This window comes from Sinocyclocheilus grahami, unplaced genomic scaffold (assembly GCF_001515645.1).
Source record: "Sinocyclocheilus grahami isolate Dianchi unplaced genomic scaffold, SAMN03320097.WGS_v1.1 scaffold84.1, whole genome shotgun sequence".
NCBI lineage: Eukaryota > Metazoa > Chordata > Actinopteri > Cypriniformes > Cyprinidae > Sinocyclocheilus > Sinocyclocheilus grahami.
In genome coordinates, this window is record NW_015505263.1 from 2,324,073 (window position 1) to 2,336,901 (window position 12,829).

General features: G+C 35.8%; 1 protein-coding gene across 1 annotated transcript in view; it reads right to left on the minus strand.

Annotated features, from left to right (window-relative positions):
• The window catches only part of LOC107586606 (synaptosomal-associated protein 25-B-like), a 38,228-nt gene that overhangs the window by 11,824 nt on the left and 13,575 nt on the right, over window positions 1-12,829 (minus strand). Inside the window, exons 2-4 of the mRNA XM_016274050.1 lie at window positions 6,162-6,292; window positions 3,654-3,695; window positions 1,602-1,650 (exon numbers count right to left, since the gene is read on the minus strand). Of these exons, the coding sequence (XP_016129536.1) occupies window positions 1,602-1,650; window positions 3,654-3,695; window positions 6,162-6,233 (163 nt within the window). The 5' untranslated portion in view covers window positions 6,234-6,292. The remainder of the gene's footprint in view (window positions 1-1,601; window positions 1,651-3,653; window positions 3,696-6,161; window positions 6,293-12,829) is intronic.

The window sequence follows — 12,829 nt, forward strand, 5'->3', positions numbered from 1 at the left end:
AATGGACAAATGTCCTCGTGGGTTCGAACCCCACTCCTGGTAGGTTAATGTGTATTTTGAGTAGAATACAGTTATGCAGCTGAATGCGGTTGTGTTACCAAAAAATGAGTCTCTCAAAGCTGGTTCTGAAGTACCTCTAAAAGGAATAAAGAAGGGTTGTAGCGTTACAAAATGACTGGAATGGCCAAGTGGTTCTGGCGTTAGACTTAAGCTCCAATTAACAAATGTCCTGGGGGTTCAAACCCCACTTGTGGTAGTTATTCTAGCATGAATCCGTGCAGGAAAGCTGCACTGTCTTAGAAGTGACAGAAAACAGACCCCTGCAACCATATTAGAGGAGCAGTCACTTCAACTACCACCTAATAACCAAGGTTTTGGACTTTAGATTCAATGGGCAAATGTCCTTGTGGGTTCAAACCCCACTCCCAGTAGCAAATGTCAATTCCGTTATGCATAATTGTAGAAAATCTGCTTTAACTCATAGAGATGACAGAAAGCATATTGGATAAGCAATTTCTACAACTACAACACAAACAATAACAACCAAGAGGTTAAGGTGTTGGACTTAAGATCCAATGGATGTATGTCCTCGTGAGTTTGAACCACACTCCTGGCAATGAAGCTGATTTCAAACATTGGAGGGAATTAAAATTTGTGCTTGGTTAATGCCATGACATATTCTATCTGCAAATAAAACAGATGGAGTACCATGCCTTTTGGGACAGTTAACACTGTAGGCTGGTACCCAGAGGTTGTAGGTTCGAAATGCTGAAAATATGATTAATGAGCTACCATTGCGGTGCAGACAACTGACTTCATGTAGTTATTTAGTTAAAAAAAGGTACATTCTTTATGTCTCTTTATATGTCTCCTGAAGTGGACTTCTAAGTGGAAGCCTTCTGAGCTCTAGGAGACTATTACATTCAGCAATCAGAGCACAGCTTTATGAGACGCGCTGTTGTTCTGCTCTAAAACTGGAGGCAAGAAAGGTAGCAGGATCATTTAAGGTAGGAAATGGATTGTCCTGAGGCAGTCTGAGGAACACAACATCCATAATTTAACACAAAAATGAGAAGAAGGGCTGTATGTTGTTTTGACAGACTAATTAAAAATTCTCTTCCATGTGGAAAGGAAGTCAACATTTCTTATTATCCACATAAAACCGAATAAAGCCTCAAGCATTATAAAGGCTTAATTTGTTATAGACGTGACTGTTTCTATTAAACCGAGTCACATCATTGATAAATCAATTATAGTTTTACTTTTCATAAAAATGCCTATGCTGTTCGTGGAATGGAGTATGTTTGTCTAATTATCCTAAAATAGAGTGTTAACTGGAAAGTATTTCGCCCCAGGGATTGTACACAGATATATTTCATCTGGTGAACAGCTCTCGACAAACAGTAATGGTCGTTGTAGCTAGCAAGTTAAATCCCCTTTACATGACTCTCAAAGCTTCCCTTTTGACATGATGGCCTGATGTTTATAATTGTTCAAAATCATGTAGCCTATAGACAGTTAAGTTAAAATAAGCAAATAAAAATGACTTACTGCACAACCTCATTAAATGATTCCATAATGAGTTTTTCACCGTAACTTACCTCCCTGTTCATCCAGCATAACCAAAGTTCTGATACCAGCATCTTTACTCTAATCCATCAAGAATGGCAAAGCAAGAGAAAAGAGGAAATAAACAAGTGAGAGAAGCCTATAGGTGAACAGAAAGGAGATTCACACATATTTAGATATAAGATGAGAAAAGAACAGCAGGGAATAAAAGAGCTTTTCAGAAGAGGACAGACTGTAGCGCACAGCATTATTACAACTATTGAAATTCTTCAAGAGCGCTTTATTCATTTGGCAGGTAATTATAAGAAGGCAATGAGGTGGCAGACAGTATGGAGCTAAAATTAGCTCCTAATTGTAAACAGAGCACTGGATTGAACTCTGAAGTAGGAAAGCATGTGTGAGTGCAATATGGTGAGTAGTTCTCTGAGGCACATGCAGGTTCTATTGACCTAAATAAAACAGCTGCTTATCTTATTCCGAATCCCACATCACCTCATTAGATGATTGAGCACTGCTGAGGTTTGTTATCACAGCACCAAGTATCTACAGGAATCTTTATATGTAATGAAAAACAAATATTAATACTTAATTTAGTAAAATATCCCCACTTATCAGCTCTGTCAACTCATTTTATACTAATAATAACATGTATGTGCATTTACTCAGCATTTAATCAAAGTGACATATTCAATTCAACTCAATTCAAGTTTATTTGTACAGCGCTTTTCACGATACAAATCATTGCAAAGCAACTTTACAGCTAATTAAGTTTCTACAATATTTAGTGATAGCTTATGACTGTCAGTTAATGTACATATGGCAGAAATGTACGGAAAAATCAATTAAAGACGTAATCAAACAGACGATGAAAACTGATTGCATCATATAATAATTGCTGTTAATAAACTTATAGCAAAATGTGGTAGTTCTGTATGTTGTGGCATAATGGAAACTGGAAGCGTTTAATATGAAATCAGATGCAAGAACCAGATGGGAACATTATATTTGTTCAGCACCGCTAACCTTTGAAGTTCATTAGCAGCCCAAGTGTGCAATTTTCTTCCAGCAATGGCAAAAATGAAGCAGGAGAATGATTTGTTCATAACTTGGATAACCAATTTCAAGATGTAATTCACAAAACTTGGTACTGGGCCTGTTTTTTAAGAACCATTAAGATATAGAAATCAAAAATATTATGCATCTTGGCTGCAATAACCCTTCTGGAACCTTCCTATTATACTAACAATACCATTCAAAAGTTGGGGTTGGTATTTTTTTTTAATAAGAAATTAATAATTTTATTCAGCAAGGTGCATTAAATTGATTTTTAAAACACAGTAAATATTTTAACATTGCTGCAAAAAAACCCAACTATTTTTAAATAACAACCATTTTTAACAATCAATGTAAGAAATCTTTCGTAAATCTCCAAATCAGCATATTAGAATGGTTTTTGAAGGATCGTGTGACAATAAAGACTGGAGTACAAATGTATTTTAAAGTTACTTTAAATTATTACAATATTACTGTTTTAATTGTTTTTCTGATCAGGTAAATGTAGCCTTGGTGAAGAAAACGTTTAATAAAAAAACAAATAAACAATATGATTTATACTCGCTATCATACTAAAACTAAAATTTAGGTTATGCCAAAGCAACCCCTATTTTTTCTCAACACCATATTTCATCTCCACATGTGGGGTCAGGAGTGTTTGATCCCTATTAGACACTAAAGACTTATTTTTTCTCCAGTGTCTCGCCGCTGCCCTATCAGTAACACATAGATGGAGTTTCTCTGAAATCATTATTGATTTTTATCACAGAGCGGAAATTCGGTGAAGGTCTCCATTTCTGACCTTCAGCGGCCATGAAAACAAGCAGTGCACAAAACTCTGTGTAAAAACGGCATTTCATATACAGCCAAACCGATGAGCAAGAATTTCTCCTAGTGATCACAGTGTGTCATTTACAGATATATGACTTCAGTCTCTATTTTATATCTTCAATATACGATATGTAACTGAATATGTTGACAGAACAGCATGATGGTTTTCTGCTATTTACTGAGTTAAATCAATATCTTACCTCTTCGACCAACTGCAGCATGCGGCGAGTACTTTCCAAAGACTGTAAAAAGAAAAATACACTTATTATTACCCACAATGCACACAACAGCTAATATGTTCCTGCATGTTGTTTGGTTCTTCGTGTTGTTATTTGAATGCTATGTGTCGAGCACCACAGTTGGTAGGTACAAGGCCATAATGTTCATAATGTCAGTTCCGACAGAATGTTACTAATGGCTGCCAAGTTCAGACTGAGCTGAATGTACAGCCATTTCTGTTCCCCCTCCTTTCCTTCCTGTTCCTTCAAAGAAAGCTCAAGATAGTATTATCCACTCATGAATATTTAAAGCTCTCCCATTCCAGTCCAGTGTATATATCTGAGATGAAGAAATATGACTGTGCCGTGCCACAGGATGCTTAATAGCAGGCTGGGATTAAAGATCATTATTGAGATCTTGATTTTCTTTTTAGAGAGCTATCACCAAGAGTCATACCATAGATCATATGGAAGCATACACCACCTCGTCATTGTGAGGCTATGAAGGTGAATGGTGTCATTTTTTCAGTGTTAATACTGTCTCATGTGCCACTTTAATGCACTAGTCATTGACAAGTTGTCAAGACAAACAGTCAACTAGCTGGCAAGTAAATTGTTATCTCACACAATGATCAGCTTGTTTATTGATGCTATTTAATCGAGAGAAAAATTTGCCTCTGGAAAACATTTGTTTACTTTTGTAAGCATCCTGGCTTGTTTGTGAATGCTTCAAATTAACCAGACGATTTCAGAAGTCTGGTTTTCAGTGTGCATATATTGTGAATGCGAAGTGCTCCAGTTTTAGTCTATTTTCACATTTACGTAACTTCAGATATATCAGTTGTTGCATGTCACCATACACAACAAATGACATGCAACTATTTTTTCAATACAGAACATTCTGTAGACTATGGAAACCTGTTTCCGCCACTGAATAAAAAATAAAAAGGTAATTGTGACTTTTTAAAGTAAACTCGCAAAGTCCAGTTCTGAGGAGAAAAAAAAGAAAGATATGTTTTCAGAATTGCGAGTTTATAGCACACAATTCTGACTTCATTTCTCACAATTGCGAGTTTATATCACACAATTCTGAGAAAAAAAGTCAGAATTGCAAGATGTAAAGTCAAAATTGCAAGAAAAAAAATTAAATTGCGAGATAAAAAGTCACAATTACCTTTTTTATTTTTTATTCAGTGGCGGAAACAGGCTTCCACAGTACACAGTGTATTTTTGCATAGTTTATATACGAATATTGTATTAATTCATATTTTACATAAGCTTTTATTTTTATATTTTCAGTTTTCATTTTAATTTTCGTTGAAGTTTTACTAATTTTGCCTTTACTACTTTTTTTTGCTTTATTTTTCCTTCAGTATTAGTACATTTATTACTTAAACTTAACCCTCTTTTTTTCAGTTTCACCTTTTTCACTGATTTTCCATTTAGTATTAATTTATTAAATGCATTTTTTTCCAGCCTTATATCAATTACAAAAAACGATTTGTAATAATCTTTGTTGCCGTTAATGGATTAATGCAGGGGTATTGTGGATGACAGTGTTTTGGACACCTGTCTGGAAACAACTGTTTTTGTTTTTTGTTTTTCTCCATTTAGTGCCTTTAGTGGCACATTAATTGCACAATTCACCTATAAGCAGTGTTCAATTTTTTTTATTTTATTTAAGGATGGATTAAAATAAAAATTATAATGTGTTTTTCTTAAAGGGATAGTACACCCCAAAACGAATTCAATCACCCTCATGTTTGTTCCAAGCCCACATGACTTTCTTCTATGAGAAAAAAATCCATACAATGAAACTGGGTTTCAATGTTGTTGTGGGCTTCACTGATTTGAACTGTACAGATAATATTCTTGAAAATATCTTCTTTTGTTACACACTGGCTTAGAACGACATGAGGTTGAGTAAATGATAACAGAATTTTTAATTCAGGGTGAACTATCCCTTTTTTGTCATAGTAAAACAATCAAGGACACACATGCAGTTGCCACGTTAATAATGCACTAGCATTCTGATGACATGGTCAATCACTTGTGTTACCCCTCCTACATGCAGTTGTGTGTCAAAGTTCTGATTGTTCAGCAGGAGACCTGTGTGATTAGAGGTCTATCAAAGCCAGTGCAGAACCCCCACTGGGCAGGTGCAGTGAGGGAGGCTGTTTCTGTCTGAAATAAGTGGAGAACCTCTCACTGATCACCACTGCTTCTGCCTGGTGATAACCAAGCAGCTTCCACTGCTCCATGACAAATAGATGAGAAGTCTTAATATAGAGCCGCTTCATTTTGCACAAAACGGATTTATTAATTCAGAGATGCTCTTTAGAGTGGTTCTGTCTTCTACTGCACGTCTCGGAAGTCATGGTGTGTTCATTCTCCTTCACGCTGGGACGGGTCTTTTTATAAACAGAGGCTGTCGTATTTAGGGTTTATTTTTAGACGTGCATCTCCCATGCATGTTGAAGGTGTACTTACCTCATCGCCCAGCTGATCAGCTCTGGCCTGCATGTCCGACAGCTCGTTGCGCATGTCAGCCTCGTCTGCCATGGCTGTTGGAGGGATGAGGTGCTCGCCTCTAAATGGGAAGTGTAGCTCTTACTTGAAGGCTGGAAAAGAGATTAAAGATGCTTTGTTTTAGGCTATGCCAAAGACACACCAAAGCGAGCAATCCAGACAGATCTGGTACAGCAATGCACAAAAAAGTTTAATAATATCTTGCTGAATGAACAAACAGAATTTATAAGTGACTCACAGTGCCGTGCATTGCATGTACGTCTCTGCATTTCATTCTATTTCCATTTGAAGACAATAACCGAGCAAGTATTGCATGGCAGTCAATATATCTAGACTCATTCTCAGAAATTGACTCATCAATTCAAGGACTTGGGTTACTCAAAGCTAAAAAAATAGAAAGAGAAAAACGATAGGCATAGAAGATGTGTACTGAGAATTACATTATGAATTCATTGCTACTTCTAAAAATAATGCAGGAAATGTAAAGGAATTGCTGAAAATGTACTCTCGGGCCATCCAAGATGTAGATGAGTTGGTTTATTCATGAGAAAAGATTTGGAGAAATTTAGCATTACTACTTCACTTGCTCACCAATGGATCCTCTGCAGTGAATGGGTGCCGTCAGAATGAGAGTGCAAACAGCTGATAAAAACATCACAATAATCCAAAGGTAATCCACATGACTCCAGTCCATAAATTAACATCTTGTGGAGTGAAAAGCAGTTGTTAAATGTTAATTGATGGACTGGAGTCATGTGGAGTGCTTGTGAACTATTGTGATGTTTTTATCAACTGTTTGGAGTCTCATTTTGACGGCACCCATTCACTGCAGAGGACCAATTGCTGAATAATGATGTAATGCGACATTGTAAGCAAATTTTAATTTTTGAGTAAATTATTCCTTTAAAGTCAACAAAACTGACCTTCTAAATATCTTCTAAAAATACATCTAATCACATAAGTAAAATGGTTCATGAGCACCTTTTAATGTTGACTTCAAAGACAAATGCTCTATCTAGACTGACCACAGGGTCATTTTCAAGAGTGTTCACTGAAATTATACATATGTCACACATCCATCTGTATCAAGGGTCTTGGATGCTTTCATAAATGCCAGTGTGTCTCATGAGATCATTTATTATTTTCACTGAAACTCAAGCACAAACATATAAAGATGTTTTTTAATCTAGTTTAAATGTAGAAAAGCATTGGACACAAGTGTGTCATGTTGGCTGCAGCATCATCTTGGCATCCGGGCACTGGCATGTTTCCCTTATATTCCTCATCTCCTGGCACGGAAAACGCTTAATCTGCCTACTGTTGATCAACATAGGGACCAATCAGAGATTTTGTCAAGATCGATCACTTTATCACTACACAATGTCTTTAAACAGACAATAGATTGCATTTCTTTTATGCATTTAACATTTCTGTCTAAACCCGCTTACAATGCTTTCAAATTAGTCATTTTATCTGTTATATGTGAACCAAAGCCATGACCTTTGCATTGCTCGCATTGTGCCAGTTGAGCTAGAGACAAAGAGTCAACACTTTTTTTCGTGGTTGGACGGCGCCAGGAATAAATGACCACCAGTCCATGCAATGTTACTTTAATCAAGTGTAAGTTGGCATCAAGTCATGTAAATATATTGCCAGAAATCTGCTGGAACTGCTGCTGGTGCTCCCTGTCATTAGCCATTTCATCTTACGCCAACTGGAAAAGGCAGCAGACCTCTGATACTCCATCTTCTCCCTGGCTGCTCTATCTCTCTCTATCTCTCTGCTCTCCAGTGGTGAGAGGTCCAGAGAAAATTTGAGTAATTAACTTATTCTCTTTTCTATTATAAGACAATTAGATTAACTAAAGAATCCCATTTATATAGAGCGTCAAGCTGAAAGCCTGCTGATCTGTGGCATGACACTTGTGACTTCTTGCTTTTATTCTTGTGTTCTAATGTCTCTCTTTTGTTTTACTAATGAAACGAATGAACTATCAACAGCCCTATGTGTACCTAAAATGCAGTGCTGTTCGATTCTATAAACTTTTGAATAGACTCCAAATCTGATTTGGGATTGATGGATGGGATTCTAAAAATGGCCTATATAGTGACCAGGGCATAGTGTAAAATTTACACTATTATGATTGTTAGTATTAAGATATTTAAAAAAAACAAAACAAACAAAGGCAAACCGTGAGGTAATTTTGGAAAGGCTAACATGTAACATTACGTTACATTAATATTAATCAAACCTAAAACGATTGGAGCAGGTTTTATGTTCACATATGTAGTCTACTGATAATTATTCTCCCATATACATATCTCCATGATATCTTAGTATAGTCTTAAGCGTTAGAATCTCTCTAATCACTAACACAACATTTAATATAGCAAACTGACAGAACAAATATCGCAGCATCATATACATAACTACTATGACCTGTATCAACATTTATATATACATAAATGGAGAGCCCCCATTCTATCTAACATACACTCTAAAAATGCTGGGTTATTTCAACCCAATGTTGGGTCAAATATGGACTATCCCAACTGTTGGGTTAAATTTTGGTTACATTTTTAAATTAACTTTTGAACCCAACAGTTGGGTTAGTCCATATCTGACCCAACATTGGGTTGAAACAACCCAGCATTTTTTAGAGTGTATACTCACATATGCAGAGTAGTTGAACCTCATCCTTCATTGTGGCAGATTTATATTTATAACATATTCAATTGTATTTCATCAACATTTTGGCTAAATTTAAAGTTTCTCTTGACCTGTTTCCTTAACCGAACATGTAGCGTATTTGGTGACGCTCTAATATTGAAATCTCTAACAATGATTGGTTATGCAAATTTAATATCCACCCTTGATTGGTCAGTTTGGTAGCCGCTTTTTAGCCGCTCCTTGTAACATTCGTGCAGCGATAAAAACTAGTGTGGGCTACTGCATATGAAAGAAAAACAATATTTCATCATATGTATCGGAATTATGTCCATAGACGTGTAAATTAAAACAAAAGCTTCGCTTATGAGGCTTGTGAAAGACTCGATGCTATTGAACTAATCTGTAGCGGAGAGAATCGTTCATAATATTCAGTCGCTTAAGTTACTTGTCGCCACTTACTGTTGTAATGATGTAACATACAGAAGGATTCACCGAATCAAACAGCAAACAAATCTGATCGAATCTCTTTGGTGAACTGAATCAACTGATTCAAAGTCATCGATGAATCAAAATCATCACAACGTTCCAGGCCCTTCAGTAGAGTTGATTCCTTTATAGAGTCGACTCTTGATTTTCAACGCCTAAGAATCGACTCTTTTTGGAATCGACTCCTAAATTTACTAAAATGTAAATAATTTCAAAGTTTTAAGTATTAAAGTTACAAGTACAAGACAACACTTTGGTAATTAGTAACTTTAAATAGATCAGAATTTATATCAATCTGAATCTGGGTGAACTCAAAAGCATGTTCAAATTTGCATATATGCTGCATGGCAAGGAAAGAGACAAATCTATTACAGTGGAAATAGGTCAGCCTATATGGAACACATATGGTATTAAGATTCCCACTCCCCGAGTTATCCTTTATAGCTCTCTTTTTTTATTCCAGTTCTTTCTATAGAAGCTGTTATAAAAGAATCATTTGTGAGGAAACCTCAAACTGCCATGTCTCACACTTTCACTATCACACTAGAAATGCAATGCCTCAAAAATAAACTGTCAAGCCTCCTCAAGTGCCAATTATGTTTAGAAAGAGCCACATATCTTAAGGGGAAAAAATAGCAACAAACATTTCTAAGAAAATCTTAATAACTCAAAGCTTACAAAAGTATGTGACAGCATAAGGTCACATATTCATGAAATATAGTGTGTGAAAACGATGCTACACAAATGAATCTAAATGTAAAAGCAACCCAGAAGCCTACAGCAAAGTTTGTCATTGCGATTTTATAATGTGTGAGGACTCTGAGGTCAAGCCCATGACGTGCTTTGCAGACTGATGTCAATGTAGCAGAAATCTACCGTGGGGTACAAGCAGTGAGTTCAGAACTATATTTGCTTCATGACTCGCCAGATATTTAATGTTTCATGTCCATAAAACATAGCATGGAGTGCAGTGCATGAAAAATGAATTACGCTTTTATTTTGTTCTTTTGTGAGTGCAGTGAACGCCAGCTGAAAATAATTGTGAGCACGTCGTTTGTGGATCTGTCACCATCTAGCACAAAATCATGAAACATTTTTAAAAATGTAAAAATAATCACACACTCCCTAGAGAGTGTGGCACCATGGTGTGCGCTGTTCGAACACCTCTGCTCAGTTTGAATGAACCAGTGAAGTTTTATATTCATCTGTGACATGTATCTGAAGTGTTGCTGTCCATCTCTTTGCACCCTGGAGAGTACAACAGTACTTGCTGGTTATTTAAAGCACTCTTGTTGAACTTGACATTTACTAATAGTAACAATTAAATTTGAAGGTCACAAATGACCATGTCCAAACACGTCAATGAAATGGGCTGTTCAGAATAGCATGCTACTTACTATGTAGTGTACTTCGCATAATATGCAAAAATAAAACACCAAAATAAAATGTACAGAATACCTATCTCCTTCTTGACTGATTGTGCTCTCAGAATTATGGCTGTACTGAGAAGAGCTAAGATATTTTTATACAAAACTGGATTAAAAATGCAACAACGATTTTATTTCCCAGAATTTGACGTCACTTTCTAAATTAAACCTGCAACATGCTGAGCTCATGTGGCAACGATGTAGCACAGAAATGTTTTATCAGAAACATTTATCACTTTACAAATGTTTTTTAATGCATTGCAATTCGAAAGATTGGAGTCAGTAGGAATTGTCTTTCTTTTTGAATACAATTAATGCTTTCATTCGACAAGCATGCATTAAACTGACAGTAAAGGTCAAAAGTGACTGTAAAGACATTTACAATGTCACAAAGATTTTATTTCAAATAAATGGTCTGTTTAACTTTTCACTAATCAAAGAATAGGAAAAAAAGTTTTCCACAAAAAATACTGAGCAACACAACCGTAAATTCAGCTTTGCCATAACAGGAATAAATTAAAATAATCAAGGATCACAAAAAGCATTTAAATACACAATATAATCACAGTTATATGCAAAAAACAAGGATGGAAACTATCTTAAAAATGCAAATATGAGAACATGGCAACCTAAAATATTAATTCTTAAACCAACAGACGTGAGCTTGCATGGTCTTTAAAAGGACACTGGTATGATTTATCTGAAACAATACAATGGAAACGGTGTCTTCTTCAGGTTATAAACAAGAAATTAGAGATTCAGTTACACTGTATACGACGTCAGTCTCATCGACGTGCTTTCTCTCCATCTCTCACTCCATTACTATCTCTCCTGAGCCAAGCTAATTCAGTATTCCATTAATAATGGATGCCGTGTCAGATAAGGAACAAGAGCAATGGCTTTCTCATTGGCCAGCATTTTCTTCCAGCCTTGTCTCTACAGTGCCGTGGATGCACAGGCCATCTTGTAAATCATTGTTCTTCAAGGACGTGGCTTATCCGCCAAACCAGAGTTAATCTACACCCTGAGAGAAAAACTACATGCCAGCTGTGGGTGTACTTTCCTTTTCCTGTCATGAAAATGGCCTGGACTGATGTATCAGGGCCAATTTTGTCAGGCGGCATCACAAACTCTGTTCAAGGAACGTTTACAATGTTTTTGGTTTACCTGGGAATATGACCTTGCCAGCAGCAAGTGCTTTACTGTTTGAGTCACCTGGGCTTACTGTAATTTTTAATTTTTTATGAATTTTTTTGCATTCATAAACTTAAACTGCACTAAAAAAAAATGTTGTAAAAACAGATTTGACTCAGAAATTGCTAGTAAATTTGAAGTAGAAAAACTTCAAAATATTTTCTTGTAAAATGTGCTCCAATAATTTATATTATTACTTTCAATAATCATTTTATTTACAATCTCGAAAAATCCCTTTTACAGTGCACTGAAAAAATGTTGGTGTAATACTAAGAAATTGCTAGTAAATTTCACAAATAATTGCAAAGAAATGACAAGTAACTCATTGAATTCAATGTGACACTTTAATGTATATAGAAATAGTCTAAAATAGTATTTTCTTGTCAAATGTACTCCAATAATCTTTTTAATTTACAGCTTAAAAAATATTTTTTTGTGTGTTTGTGTGTGTATCTGAATAAGATTTAGCAATTTATTTACAAAATTTACTTAACTACAAAACATTTTCTAGCAGTTATAAATTTCAATCATAGAGATACTTTCCTCTTTGCAAACCTTTATTAGCATAAATTTACAAGGATGAGAGTTCAATAAACACACATTTGTATATACCAACTCAAGGGCCTGTGCATTGCATTTTTCTCTTTAGCATGCAAAAGGTCATTTCATTTATGTGACGGGGCTGATGAGACGTGAGACGGACAGTTTAGCCCTTTGGCAAGTGTTGTGTTGTGCAAACCACCTCTGACGTGAAGGGCAAGTACAAGGTTGATATATACTGCCTTGACATTGAGGAACAGGTTTGTTGAACTCTGGCCATATAGAAAACAGGAACATGGCTTTATTACATAA